At 46.5% G+C, this 12,816-nt stretch overlaps 1 protein-coding gene across 1 annotated transcript in view; it reads left to right on the top strand.

Moving 5' to 3' along the window:
* The window catches only part of TG (thyroglobulin), a 270,475-nt gene extending 261,248 nt beyond the window's left edge, over positions 1-9,227 (top strand). Inside the window, exons 46-48 of the mRNA XM_003830086.5 lie at positions 6,029-6,163; positions 7,686-7,876; positions 8,890-9,227. Coding sequence (XP_003830134.3) covers positions 6,029-6,163; positions 7,686-7,876; positions 8,890-9,008 — 445 coding nt within the window. The 3' untranslated portion in view covers positions 9,009-9,227. The remainder of the gene's footprint in view (positions 1-6,028; positions 6,164-7,685; positions 7,877-8,889) is intronic.
* The last annotated feature ends 3,589 nt before the right edge of the window (positions 9,228-12,816 follow it).

The following is a 12,816-nucleotide window of genomic DNA, read 5'->3' on the forward strand; positions in this document are numbered from 1 at the left end:
TCTTGTAGTTCACATAGGAGTTTGTAAGCTGTGGCTAGCAGAGAGATAGTATTTTATTTGAGTGTGATGAGAAGGCATTGCAGATTTTAAAGAAAATATATATAATGCACAATGGTCTTTTCATTCATATCCAGAACGGCTCACTGAAACATCAGTTATCTTTTTAAAAAATAATAACATGTAGAATATCAACCCTGTTATCTAATGCGATGGTCAGTTAGTCAGAAAAGTCAATTAAGAAGAGAACTTGTGAAAAATGAGTAAGATAGGTGTGATGCCTTAAATATTTTATTTTAACTTTAAACACATAAATCTGCATCCCCTGGCCATTCTTTTGGTGCAGGATCAGAGGGTTAAGCTGGAAAATGCTGTTTGGAGTTCTGCCTTTGAACTTCTTGCAAAACCATAAACATAGTGCATGATCTATTATTTCCAGTCTGGGATCCATGAAAATGGAGTATCTGCATGGTATTCAGTAAATTCAATTAGATGTAAAATCACAATGACAAATACAATGACTTAAACAGTTGGGTCTTGGTAAGCACACAACACAGTTATTGAGGATGCATGTTTAGGGCCTGCAAAGTTCATTTTTTTCTGGACAGCCGTTATCATACTTCATGGAGGGAATAAAATGTTCAGGTTAATCTAGCAAGATAGTTGAAAGTTTTGAGTCTACTGTGAAACAATATATCATACAGCTCTGCTGAGCTTTAGGAAGTTAGGGGACTACAGCAAATATCTCCTTTGGGGCCGGGGGTGGGACTGCACTATTTAGTGTACATCAGGGAGCTTATTTTTAAAGGATTGCATAGCAAATTCTCTTGTAAAACACAAGCCATTTGGAAAGCAAATAATTACTTCCTGATTAATTCACATGCAGAATCTGAACTTTTGCATATTAGATTTGCCCAAAGAGAGGCACACTTATAAGCTTCTAGTCATAAGTTATTTAATACTTCCTCAGCTTCTAAAAAAAAACAAACAAAAAAACAAAACAAAACAAAAGCCTGGGAAGCAAAGGGACTTTCATTCCTCCCTGTTCCCTAATTTCCTTTGGAGGAAGCTATGGAGAAAGATGCTGGCTGGGGATAAAAAAAGGGAGTATATTTTATGGGGATGAGGTCAACAGACTTCCTGCAGACAGACAGAAGAGCAGGGACTGAAATCCCTGCAAGCACAGGCTCTCAAATCAGTCCATTCAGATGGGCCCGAATGCCCATCTGTGCTGTGCCATCTCCAGCACAGTCCTCTTCACACCATTATCAGCAGAATGGCTTCCCCATGCAAAACAGTGTCTTATTTCTGTCAAGAAAGATCCTTCCTCACACCCTCACCTCATCATAAGGGGAACCCAGGCTCAACCCACCTCCCCAGCTGAATCCACTGCCAGGTGCATCTCTTTGAATGGATGTACCTCCATCATCCTGTTTCCTGATAAGCCCAAACTTTCATGGATTATGGCTCCTGATCCTGGAAGCTGAGAACTTGTGCAATGGATCATCTCTGAAATGAGGCTTTTGGCTCGCTGGGGTGCAGGCTTAGCCTCCCTGCAGGTCCTCAGCAGCACCAGCAGGATTAATGATGAGCAGTGTGGCAGACAGGTAAGCTTGGAGACATTATGTGAAAAGGTTCTGTCTTTCCTAGACAGTTGCAGCGACCCTAGGATTTCTCTGTTCTAGTCTTTCTTCCCACACACCTCTAGTAATCCTTCCAAAAGAAATGCAACTTACAACTCATTTGCTAAGAAACCTCCAGAGTTCCCAGCCCTTTTAAAACATGACCGTCAATTCTTCTGGTCTAGGCCGTCACACCTTTCGAAGAATTAGAGTCCAGTAGACCTTAGTAAGCATGCAGTTTAGTGGTTTTTCAGACTTTGGATTTTTCTGGACTAGAAAAAGTTCCAATTGCACTTCTCAGCAGGACCTGTGAGGCCAGCGCCTTGGGGACTGTTTTCTGCCACCTGCACCAGCCCCCACCTGCCCTGGCTCTCCTTGTGCTCAGCCATACCCCTTGTCATTCCTTGCTCCATACAGAGCACAGAGCCCACTCTGTGATGGCACAAGTGCTGAGTCGCTACCCACATGCCCTTCCTCGCCTCATCCACTCACTAACCCTACTCATCTGTCCAAGCACAAGTCCACCGTGGCCTCCTCTCTCTCTCGGTTTCCATAAACTCCTTTCCATTTTCTTGCCTGGAATAAATGGTATTTCATTTCTCTCTCTTCTTATGGTAGTTGGTAAGTAATTCTATCACTTGATAGATACCTACCTATCTATCGTACGACTCACAACATTTTATTTTTGAAAAGCAGTGGTTGATCGCACTTTCTTGTTAGAACGTGAGCGCCTCAGCAGAACGACCACCTTTTGAGCCTCAGCATCCATCCAGAGGACAGTGCACAGCAGGCATTCGGCAACTGTGGGCGGAGCAGGGTCTTAGTCCCAACACCCCTTTTCTAATTTGCCACCGTCCTCACTGGACGGCTTTCAAATCCTGAAACTGAAACAAAAAGCATACACACACACACACACACACACACACACACACACACACACACACACACACACACACAGAGTCATCCGCAGAGCTCTGTGGCTGGTCAGTTCTTTCCACAGTCTGGTTAGTTCTTTCCACAGTCTGGTTAAATGTAAGTTTATCAACTTCAGCAACCTTAACTCTTCCTTGAGCGGCAACTTATAGTTTTTAAAGGAATTTACACCCACTCGATCTATGAGCATCCGATATACCATATGGGAGGCTGAACGGAGATGATCAGACCCATTTTACTGATAGGAAAACCAAGGCTTAGAGATTCAGCAGTGGAAGTGGGACTTGCACAGAGCTTGCCCAGCTTGGGCAGGTAGCTTTCCCAAGCCCAAAGTCTGCCTTTCCATGTGACAAGGAGAAGATTCAGATCTGGCCCTGGGCATAGGATGAGTAGCTGTCAGATGAGGGGCAAGTTCCACTGCAATGTGACTACCAAAAGCAGCAGATGACAAGTAAAAGCTAAATGCCTCCAGGCTGACCATATACTGACACAGCTGCCACGGGTCTGGGCCTATGATTTATCAGTGATCAGACACAGCGCAGGGCAATGAAGCCACATGAGCACACATGAACTGCCTACCCCAAGTCTGCGAGCACCAGGGCCACTCAGTTGAGTCTTTCCTTTTACCTTGTCAGACCCTGGCATGTTCTTCTGGTTCTTCCTCTGCTGCTGCTGCTGAATCCAAATCCCCTTTTCTTCCTCCAGAGGGTCCTGGAACTCCCAGCCAGTGCCCAGATTCACCGAGGACTTGGTCCTCGACTCCCAGATTCCCTCTTCAGAGGCTCCACTGTTTGTGCCTCCTCCAGATGTCCCTTTAACTGCTCAAAATAACTCCTGCATCCTGATAGAGATCAGCTCTGCTAAGGAAAAAACAAAGCAGAAATCCTCATACACAACAGGCTCTCAAATTAAACAGATGGGATGGGCTGGAATGCCAGGACTTTCCCCCAAAGCAGTGCTCTGTGGCCTTTCTAAGGTCGCAGACAGTGGTGGCCTGGAGCTGGCTCATACAAGTTCATGAGAGCTGGTGGTACACATTGCTTCCCAGCACCATGCTCAGTGATATCACTTTGAAATTGGCTAAGGTGGGAGTATTTACACTGTAAAAATTGGCAAATATTACAAATAGGATTTCCTTTCCCCCAGAGAGTCAATTATTAAACTTTTTTCTTTTTTTGAGACACAGTATCACTTTGTCACCCAGGTTGGAGTGCAGTGGTACAATCGTGGCTCACTGCAGCCTCGAACCTCCTGGGCTCAAGTGATCCTCCTGCCTCACCCCTCCAAGTAGCTGGGACTATAGGCACATGGCACCACACCCAGCTAATTTTTGTATTTTTTGTAGAGATGGGATTTTGTCATGTTGCCCAGGCTGGTTTTGAACTCCTGAGCTCAAGCAATCCACCTGCCTTGGCCTCCCAAAGTCCTGGGATTATAGCCATGAGCCATCACGCCCAGCTGATTATTAAATATTTATCAGGTCATGACCTTGAGAATGTGATGGAGGATATGAAACATCTCTCAAGAGAGATCCACCTATACACTTAACAGCATTTTATGTGTAATTTTAGGGAACTTGTGGATCTCCAAAACCCTGCAATGGGACCTCCCCAACCTCCCACAAGTTAAGGACTCCCACTCTTAAGCTTTCAGATGTCTCTCTCAGTTAATCAAAAAGGAAATAAGTATATGAGCCAGAAACTGGGTCAGAGAGATTAAAAATATTTTATCGCTAAACCTCGTTCGGCATCTGAAATAAGCATAATTGTGTCATCATTTTACAGAGGAGGACACTCAGACCCAGAGACATTAGACAGCTTGTCCAAGATTGCACACTAGTCAGTGACTGAGCTGGGGTTTCAACAGAGCACTCTGGCCTTTAAAGTTTATTTCTGTTCACTAGAATACTTGGAATGCAGCTTCCTCTGGAGGAAACAGTAGACCAGGCTATTGTAGTAACAGTTATACCCCCGCAAAAGTCCAAGTCCTAAACCCTGAAACCTGTGACTATGTTACCTTCCTGGCAAAGGAACTTTGCAGGTGTGACTAAGGTTCAAGACCTTGAGATGGGAGCTTATCCTGGTAAGCTCAATTTAATCACATGAGTGCTCTAAGCAGGGGAGTGTTCCAAAGAAATGCAGCATCAGAAGGACTTGGCCACTGAGGATGGAGGAAGGCAGTTCTGATCGGCAGCCTCTAGTGACTGGGAATGGCCCTCAGTTTGTAGCCAGCAGGAAAACGGGGTCCTGGGTCCTCTACCTCAAGGAACGGAATCCTGCCACGAATTCGAATGGTCAAGAGAAGTATTCTCCCCAGGGCTTTCAGAAGGAACGCAGCCCACTCACCCTTTGATTTCAGTCCACTAGACCCATCCTGGATTTCTGAACTCCAGACATTGTCAGATAGTAATCTGTGTTGTTTTAAGCCACTGAGTTTGTGGTAATTTCTTAGGGCAGCAATAGAGAATTAATACAGCCAGTTTTCCAGAAGCGCCTCCCGAGAAACAGGCTGTTGAACCTTTCATCCCACTGTGAGGAGAAGGACTAAGCCCCAGTGGGGAGAAAGTCGGCCAGACATCACTGGAGGAAGAAAGAGGAGGGGGGCCCCTATTAACCCTGGGCCTCCTGGCTTCTCTGTCGCCACCGCAGAGGGAGTGTGGTGATTGAGAAACAAGACAGCTTCAACAAGACCGGCAGTGGGGTATGACTCACCTTCCAGAAGCCAAAGGCAAAGTCCAGACCTCTCTTTGGGCAAAGCCCGATTTTTTACTATGCAGTGGTGAAATCTGTCCTGGCTTTTCCACTCTACCACTCTCCCTGGTTCCCAGTGCTCACTCCATGGCCCATGTACCAGGCTCCTCAGCACCAGCTCCAGCCCAGGCCATTCACACCACTGGACTGGCTTCCAAGTCATTATTCCCACCAGGATGCTGCTTCCTAGATATTTAATCCAGTCTAGCATGTATTTATTGAATAACTCCTATTTGCCAGGTACTGTGCTGCGGTGGGCTTCATGGATAAATATCTTCCTTGAAAAGTCGTAAGAGTGTGAGTTGTATATGAACACAGGCTAGTGTGGAGAATGGGCTCAAATACAAGCTACTTTCATTATTGCTTTTTCAGTGACTAGAAGAACACCAATATCCAGTGATACCGTAAGTATCGTGGTTAGAATATGACCCCAAAATCATTGTGTTGGGAGGTTTCTCGCAGGCATTATTTCCAGAGACTTCAGTGTTCCGTGTTGTTCTCACTTTAGCAACAGACATGCCATGGATCTCCCCGCAAGGGGCCACTGGACTAAATTTAGGCCAAGCCAAATCTCCATTCAACTGGGCCCTAAACAGGATACTTGGATATGATATAAAGAAGGGAAAGTCTTGGTTTTGGAAAAAATATTTTTGTTTGTGTGTTTGTGTTTTTGAGTAGTTTACTTTTTCTTGACCTTTTGCTGCTGCTTTTCCTCTGTTTTCTCAGCCTGGAGTTGCTGGCGGATGTTCAGTTTGCCTTTGGGCTTCCCTTCTACCCAGCCTACGAGGGGCAGTTTTCTCTGGAGGAGAAGAGCCTGTCGCTGAAAATCATGCAGTACTTTTCCCACTTCATCAGATCAGGGTAATTTTGGGCCACTTGTTCAGAATTCTGTCACTGTGCTTTTCCTCCCGCTTCCTTCAAGCAGAACGCAAAGGCCCAATTTGCATCGATAGACTCATCCTTTCCTCTGTAGACACTATAATCACCAGCCACTGGCCTCCCTGTCTCAGTCACCCCCTCCTAGCCAAAACTGCTTTTGCATACATTAATCTTCATGAAGAAAAGCTCTAATTATACCAGCTGCATTTGATGACTCTAGATCAGGGTTTCTCAACCTTAGTGCTATTGACATTGGGGGCTGGATAAATCTTGGCTGTGTCCTGTGCATTGTAGGATGTTTAACAGCATCCTTGGCCTCTAGATGTCCACCAGATGCCAGTGGTGCCCACCTCGGCCCAGTTTTGAGAACCAAGCATGTCGAATGTCCCCTGGAGGGAAAACCACTTGGAGGAGAGCCACTGTCTCTCCACAGAGGGGAATACCAGTGCCTTGGGTTTTCAGCTTAAGTTGAAATGCTCAGGGCCCTCCTTTATTCACCTTGAGGCTCTTCCTCTCCTTGCCTGCCTGTACTCCAGTCCAATGAAGTATACTCGCTGTCCCCACCTGCAGAATTGGTTCCTGCTCTTTCCTCTTCATGGTAGTTTACCTGTTTCCTTTTATCTTTTTGCCTGATGCGAGTTGATTACCTAGAACTGTGCTAGGTTCCCTGGAAAGATAAAAAGGTGCAAAAGTCATGACCCAGCTACCAGCTACTAATAGTCTGAAAACACAAAAATGAACCATAATTCAAAGCAGGAGAAAATAAAGCTTTATGCAGTTTGTTATGGGAGTTGAGCAGAAAAACACATTTCTTGTAATTAGGGTTTTAGAGAATATTTCACTGAGGAAGTCACAGTTAAGCTGGGCCTTGGGGGATAAATAGAATATTTATATAAGCAAAGAAGAAGAAGACACTTCCAGGAAAGGAGGTCTGGGCAAATGCAGCAGGGATGAGAGGACACACCTTATCTGGGAAACGTCAGGTGGCTGCAGGGCTGGTGTTTGGGCTACATGGCAGGACATGCCGGAAGATGGGCCTGGGCAGCAAGTTTGGGAAGGAGCCTTTATCCGAACAGGTCTGACATCCCCTTTATGGGGCAGCTGGCCTACAGATTCACCCTCCTGCCCGGGCCTTGGACAAGCAAAGACATTCCAAAGGCTAGCTATGGTGTCTAGATCTGAGGACATCAAGAAAGAGAAGAGCACAGTGATCTCCTGACCATTCACAAAGACAGAAGGGCAGCGCTAGGTCCTGGGTAACGCTACCAGGTCATGACCTTAACACCTTTCCTCACCCAGAAATGGCCTAGCTTTGCAGTGCTAGCTTTGCAGTGCATCAAGATCACAACCCCAGAAGCCAGATTTGGGGAGTTCACATGCAGCCTTGACACCTACAGATACATGAATTTTCCCTCAGATACCGAGTGCAAGTGGGAAGTGATTCAGGTGATGAAAGGAAAGACAAATTTCCCTCATGGATATTTCTTTCTTCTCATTTGCCCAGAAATCCCAACTACCCTTATGAGTTCTCACGGAAAGTACCCACATTTGCAACCCCCTGGCCTGACTTTGTACCCCATGCTGGTGGAGAGAACTACAAGGAGTTCAGTGCGCTGCTCCCCAATCGACAGGGCCTGAAGAAAGCCGATTGCTCCTTCTGGTCCAAGTACATCTCGTCTCTGAAGGCATCTGCAGGTAGCAAAGCCCTGGGACAAGTGGAGGGAGCTGGGTGTTGATCTCAGCATCTGCTGTGCTCGCTGCATGAGACCTGTGCTGCGCGCATTGGAGCCAAGGGGTCACCAGTGCCAATGGCACAGCCCCTTCCTGTGAGGTGTTCATGGTCTGGGGAGCTCCATGTTGCCAAGGGCCTCCTGTTCTGATGTAGGGCTGGAAGGAAAAGAAAGAGAGGCACAGGAAGAGTGCAGTGGGGTGACTAGGAGAGAAGGTCTATGGGGGGTAGAATGCTGCACCAACATCAGGGCTTCCAGCCTAGAACGTTGGTATGGGAAGAGAAGGGAGTGTCTTGAACCTCATCCTCACAGTCCTTGAAGTCCTAGATAGAAAATCTTGGAGAGGTAACTCTAGTCAGGGGAAAAGTGGGCATTTCTACCTCTTCCTGTTGCAGAGATGTTAAGGAGAGAAAAGAAATCATAATAAAGGCACTGGGAATAGAGAGTAAACACAATGCCCTTAGGAAGCTTTGGAATAGCGGGTGTGAGTGACACAACCCAGGGGATGGCCCTCAGCTTTCCTGGGGCCATGATGGAAGCCTGTGTCTGAGTGAGCAGGAGCCCAGAGGAAGGAGGACTCACTCCTCCCTGCAGGCTCTAGGAAGGGTCCCCAGGAGAGGTGATGCTGGGCTGTGGTTTTTAGAGTGACAGGAGTTTTTCAGGTACAGAGAAATGGGAGTGGACCGTTAAACAGGGAAGGGATCTTGTCCAGCTATAGTTTAGATTTTCAACTCTGCTTTTAGCTTCCAAGGCCAAGTGTCTGTCTGCTGACAACAAATCCAAGTACCATCGTACCCTTAGCATGTCCCTATAGCCAGGAGACCCATCTGGCACCTCAGCCAGTGGAAAATTCCCTCTAAAGGGCATTAGCAAGAAATGTCCACTGGAGGCTGGGGTCTCTTTGGGACAAAAGGAAGGGACCAGAGAAGAGAAGTCCTAATCTGGCTTGGACCAATCTTCCTTGCCCCTCTGTTTCAGATGGAGCCAAGGGCGGGAAGTCAGCAGAGAGTGAAGAGGAGGAGTTGACGGCTGGATCTGGGCTAAGAGAAGATCTCCTAAGCCTCCAGGAACCAGGCTCTAAGAGCTACAGCAAGTGACCAGCCCTTGAGCTCCCCAAAAACCTCACCCGAGGCTGCCTACTATGGTCATCTTTTTCTCTAAAATAGCCACTTACCTTCAATAAAGTATCTACATGCGGTGAAGCATTGTTGACTCTAATGTGTGAATCCAAGGCAATTCGTGGGTAACACCAACTATATCTTAATAATCTTTCTAAAGTTTGAATCCCAGGCTGCTGTTTCCATTCAACAAATGTTTATGAGCATCTGTTATGCACCAGGCCCTGTGCTGGGTGCTGGAGAAACAAGGACTTTGCTCCTCCAGAAGGAGAGAATGCTGGGCAAACAGTGACACAAAAAATGGGGATCCATCAAGAGCAGGCCCCAGGTGGCATAGTCCCACCTGAGTGGTAGAAAAGACTCACTCACAAAGGTTCCAGAGTGGAGGTAGAAGACCAACTGGAATGGGTGCAATGGTCCAGCGAGAAGCAATGCACTCTGAAGCAAGACAGTGAGGATGGAGCTGGGGCAAGAAACAGAGCCACAGGCCCTGGAGGAAGTAGAACTGATGGAACTTGATTAAATGTGAGAGGGGGTTGGTGCAAGGTGATAGAATTGCCCCAACTTTGGGATGATTTGGATTCCCGGATAAGCAATGTTCACCCTCCTAAGGGACACACGTTTAAGGCAAATATTCTGGTTAAAACGTTCTGTCTCTCCACCCCCTTTCATACACACATGGACACACACTTCACCCAAAGTAAAAGCAAGTGGAGCTGGTTAACAGTCTTGTTCACTTAGATGGCATGCCATCAAATGCATTCATACCCATCATGTTATTTGAGTTCAGAGCAAATTAATGATGATTTGTAGGCTGAGATTTTTGTCCTATCTTGCAAATGTGGAAGGTGAGGCTCAGAAAGACTTACACTATACCTGAATTCACATGGTGAAGAGGAGGAGAATCAGAGTCCAACTCAGGTTTTCCCATTTCTCTGTTTCCATGCACTGTATGGACTATAAAATATAGGCCTAGGGCCACGTTGTGTGTCCTACAAAACCTACTGATAGCACTGAAAGCCCTGACTAGCCTCCAACCTGCATTATAGGCTCTGTTAGGATGGTTCAGCAAAAGCACCTAAATACTGAACTAAAAGGCCTTAACCAAAGGAAACTCGATAGGTAGATGGTCCCAGGGTTGGAGAGTGTCTCAGTGATGTCATTAAGGACCCAGACTCTTTCCAACCATCCTCTTTGCCATCTTCAGTGCATGAATGGTGTTTCAATTCACTGACATATTATGGCTGCCACAGCTCCAGACATCACACATAATCCCCAACAGCATCTCATGCTGGAGGCAAATGGGGAAGGAGCTAAAGGGCTTTCCCCTCCAGTGCTTCTTTCTTTTTTTGGAGGAAAAGTTTTTTCCCAGAGGTTCTCAGCAGAATTCCCCTTACATCTTTTTGGGTAGAACTAAGTCATGTGCTCCTTTTTTTTTTTTTTTTTTTTTTGACGGAGTTTCACTCTTGTCGCCCAGGCTGGAGTGCAATGGCACAATCTTGACTCACCACAACCTCTGCCTCCCGGGTTCAAGGATTCTCTGGCTTCAAGCAATCCCAAGTAGCTGGGATTACAAGCATGTACGACCATGCCTGGCTAAGCTAATTTTTTTTTTTTTTGTATTTTTAGTAGAGACAGAGTTTCACCATGTGGGTCAGACTGGTCTCAAAGTCCTGCCCTCAAGTGATCCCGCCTCAAAGTGCTGAGATTACAGGTGTGAGCCACCGCGCCTGACCATATGCTCCCTTTTAAACCATCACTGGCAATGAGGGATGAAAGGGCCTTCTGTGATCCAATTATACCAGGCATGACTTATCCTCCAGAGTAGGACATATTGCTGTCCCAACAAAGCTGGGGTGCATTTAGCAGCAATGAATGAGGAGACAGTTATTGGGTAGACAATGGATTCCCCCCAAGACTATGAGAGTTGGGGCCATTTCCCCATCCTTGGGTCTCTCCTGGCATGGCCCAGGGTTGGAGTTGGCCTCAAGCACCTTTTTACTCCTTTAGTGCAGTGTGGGTTGAAAATCATGTGCTGTATTTGGAGGTGCTCTCGAGTTCCCAGAATCAGGGGTCATGGCCCTGGTGATTCCTTGGTGTACCCTTAATCCAGGGTAAGGCTCCAGGATCTGGGGGCTCAGACAGGGGCAGGAGACATGGCTCCAGGAGGTAGTGCTCTGCATTCTCACTGTGTTTGGGTCTCCTGAGGTATCCAGACTGGGGGATGGATGAGACCTCTATCAGTTGTCTGTGGCTACTGTCAAAATTTTCACAAACTGAGTGGCTTGAAACGACAGAAATGTATTATTTCATAGTTCTGGACACCAGAGGCCCTGGATTGAGGTGTTACTGGGGCCGTTCCCACTCCAAGACTCTGAAGGAGGATCCAGCCCAGGCCTCTCTCCCACCTTCCAGCGGCTGCTGGTGGCCATTGTGTTTCTTAGCTCATTATTGCCTTCTGATCCCTTCCTCTGTCCCCACTGGCCTTCTTCTCTGTGCATCAAACTTCCCTCTCTTTTCTCTTAGAAGGACACCAGTCATTGGATTTGGGCCACCCTAAATCCAAAATGATCTTATCCCAAGATCCCTAATTTAATTACATGTGCAAAGACCCTAATTCTAAACAAGTTCACATCAACAGGCACTGAGGGTTAGGACTTAGATGTGTTTTTTGGAGGGGTCACAATGTAAACCACTATGGGACCCAGGGCTTGGGGACTGGACAGCATGTCCAGGAGGGGCGGGGGCTGGGCTGATGCAGTGCTATGGGAAAGCCCTCAAATCAGACTCTCTAAGAGGAGGAAGAAGAAGGGGCCTCTGTGGGTTTTGGAATGAGGCTTCAGGTATCTAGAAGGTCCTTCTGGCATAGCCCTCTCTATAGTCTGGCCCTAATAATGATAGAAATAAAATAAAAGCAATGTCATTTATCAAGGTCTCATGCCCTATATGAGGTTCTGTCCTCTGAACACTGTCTCATTTTTCTTTCCAAAAGGAAAGCTTGTTCTTGTGTTGCCATCAGGAATTCAGTGCTTGATATTCTACCCCTGAAGCTTTGTTCCTTTGGTTTTAATCACAGTCTGTTTTTAGTTAAAGTGAAAATTCCCTCCAGCAAAAGGGTAGGAGGTTTCTCCTCCACCAGCCCCTTAGTGGGACTTTGAAGTGAGATAGGCTGGGCTGTAGTACCATGTTTGTCCAGGTGTGTGGATGAATTGGAGTAATTCCTTGGCTCAGTGGTTTCCATCTTTGACCGTTCATTGGAATCACCTGGGAACTTTCACAAACTCCCAACGCCCAGACCATATCCCAGACCAATTAGATCAGAATCCCTGGAGGATGGGGCCAGGCATTTAAGGGATTGCAATGCATAGTCAAGAGCGGACACCTCTCCTAATATCCCTGATTTGCAGTTTCCTCACCTGTAGAATAGATTCAATTACATTGGGTGAGCAATGCTTAGCAAGATGCAAGCTGGAAGCAATGTTATTTCTTTCCCACCCTTCTCCATTTGTGGTAGATGGGATAACTAAGACTAGAGGAAATTAAAGTTGCAGATGGAGTTAAGGTTGCTAATCAACTGACTTTAAAATATCTGGAATTACACAGATGATGCTGATGTAATCACAGGGTCCTTAAAAGTAGACGAGGGAGGCAGAAAAGAGGACCAGAGAGATGGCAGCATGAGAAGAATTTGGCCTGATGTTGCTGGCTTTGGAATAGAGAGAGGGGACCATGAAGCTAGGAATATAGGTGTCCTCTAGAAGGTGGAAAAGGAAAGGAAAATTATTCA

Source organism: Pan paniscus, chromosome 7 (genome assembly GCF_029289425.2).
Source record: "Pan paniscus chromosome 7, NHGRI_mPanPan1-v2.0_pri, whole genome shotgun sequence".
NCBI lineage: Eukaryota > Metazoa > Chordata > Mammalia > Primates > Hominidae > Pan > Pan paniscus.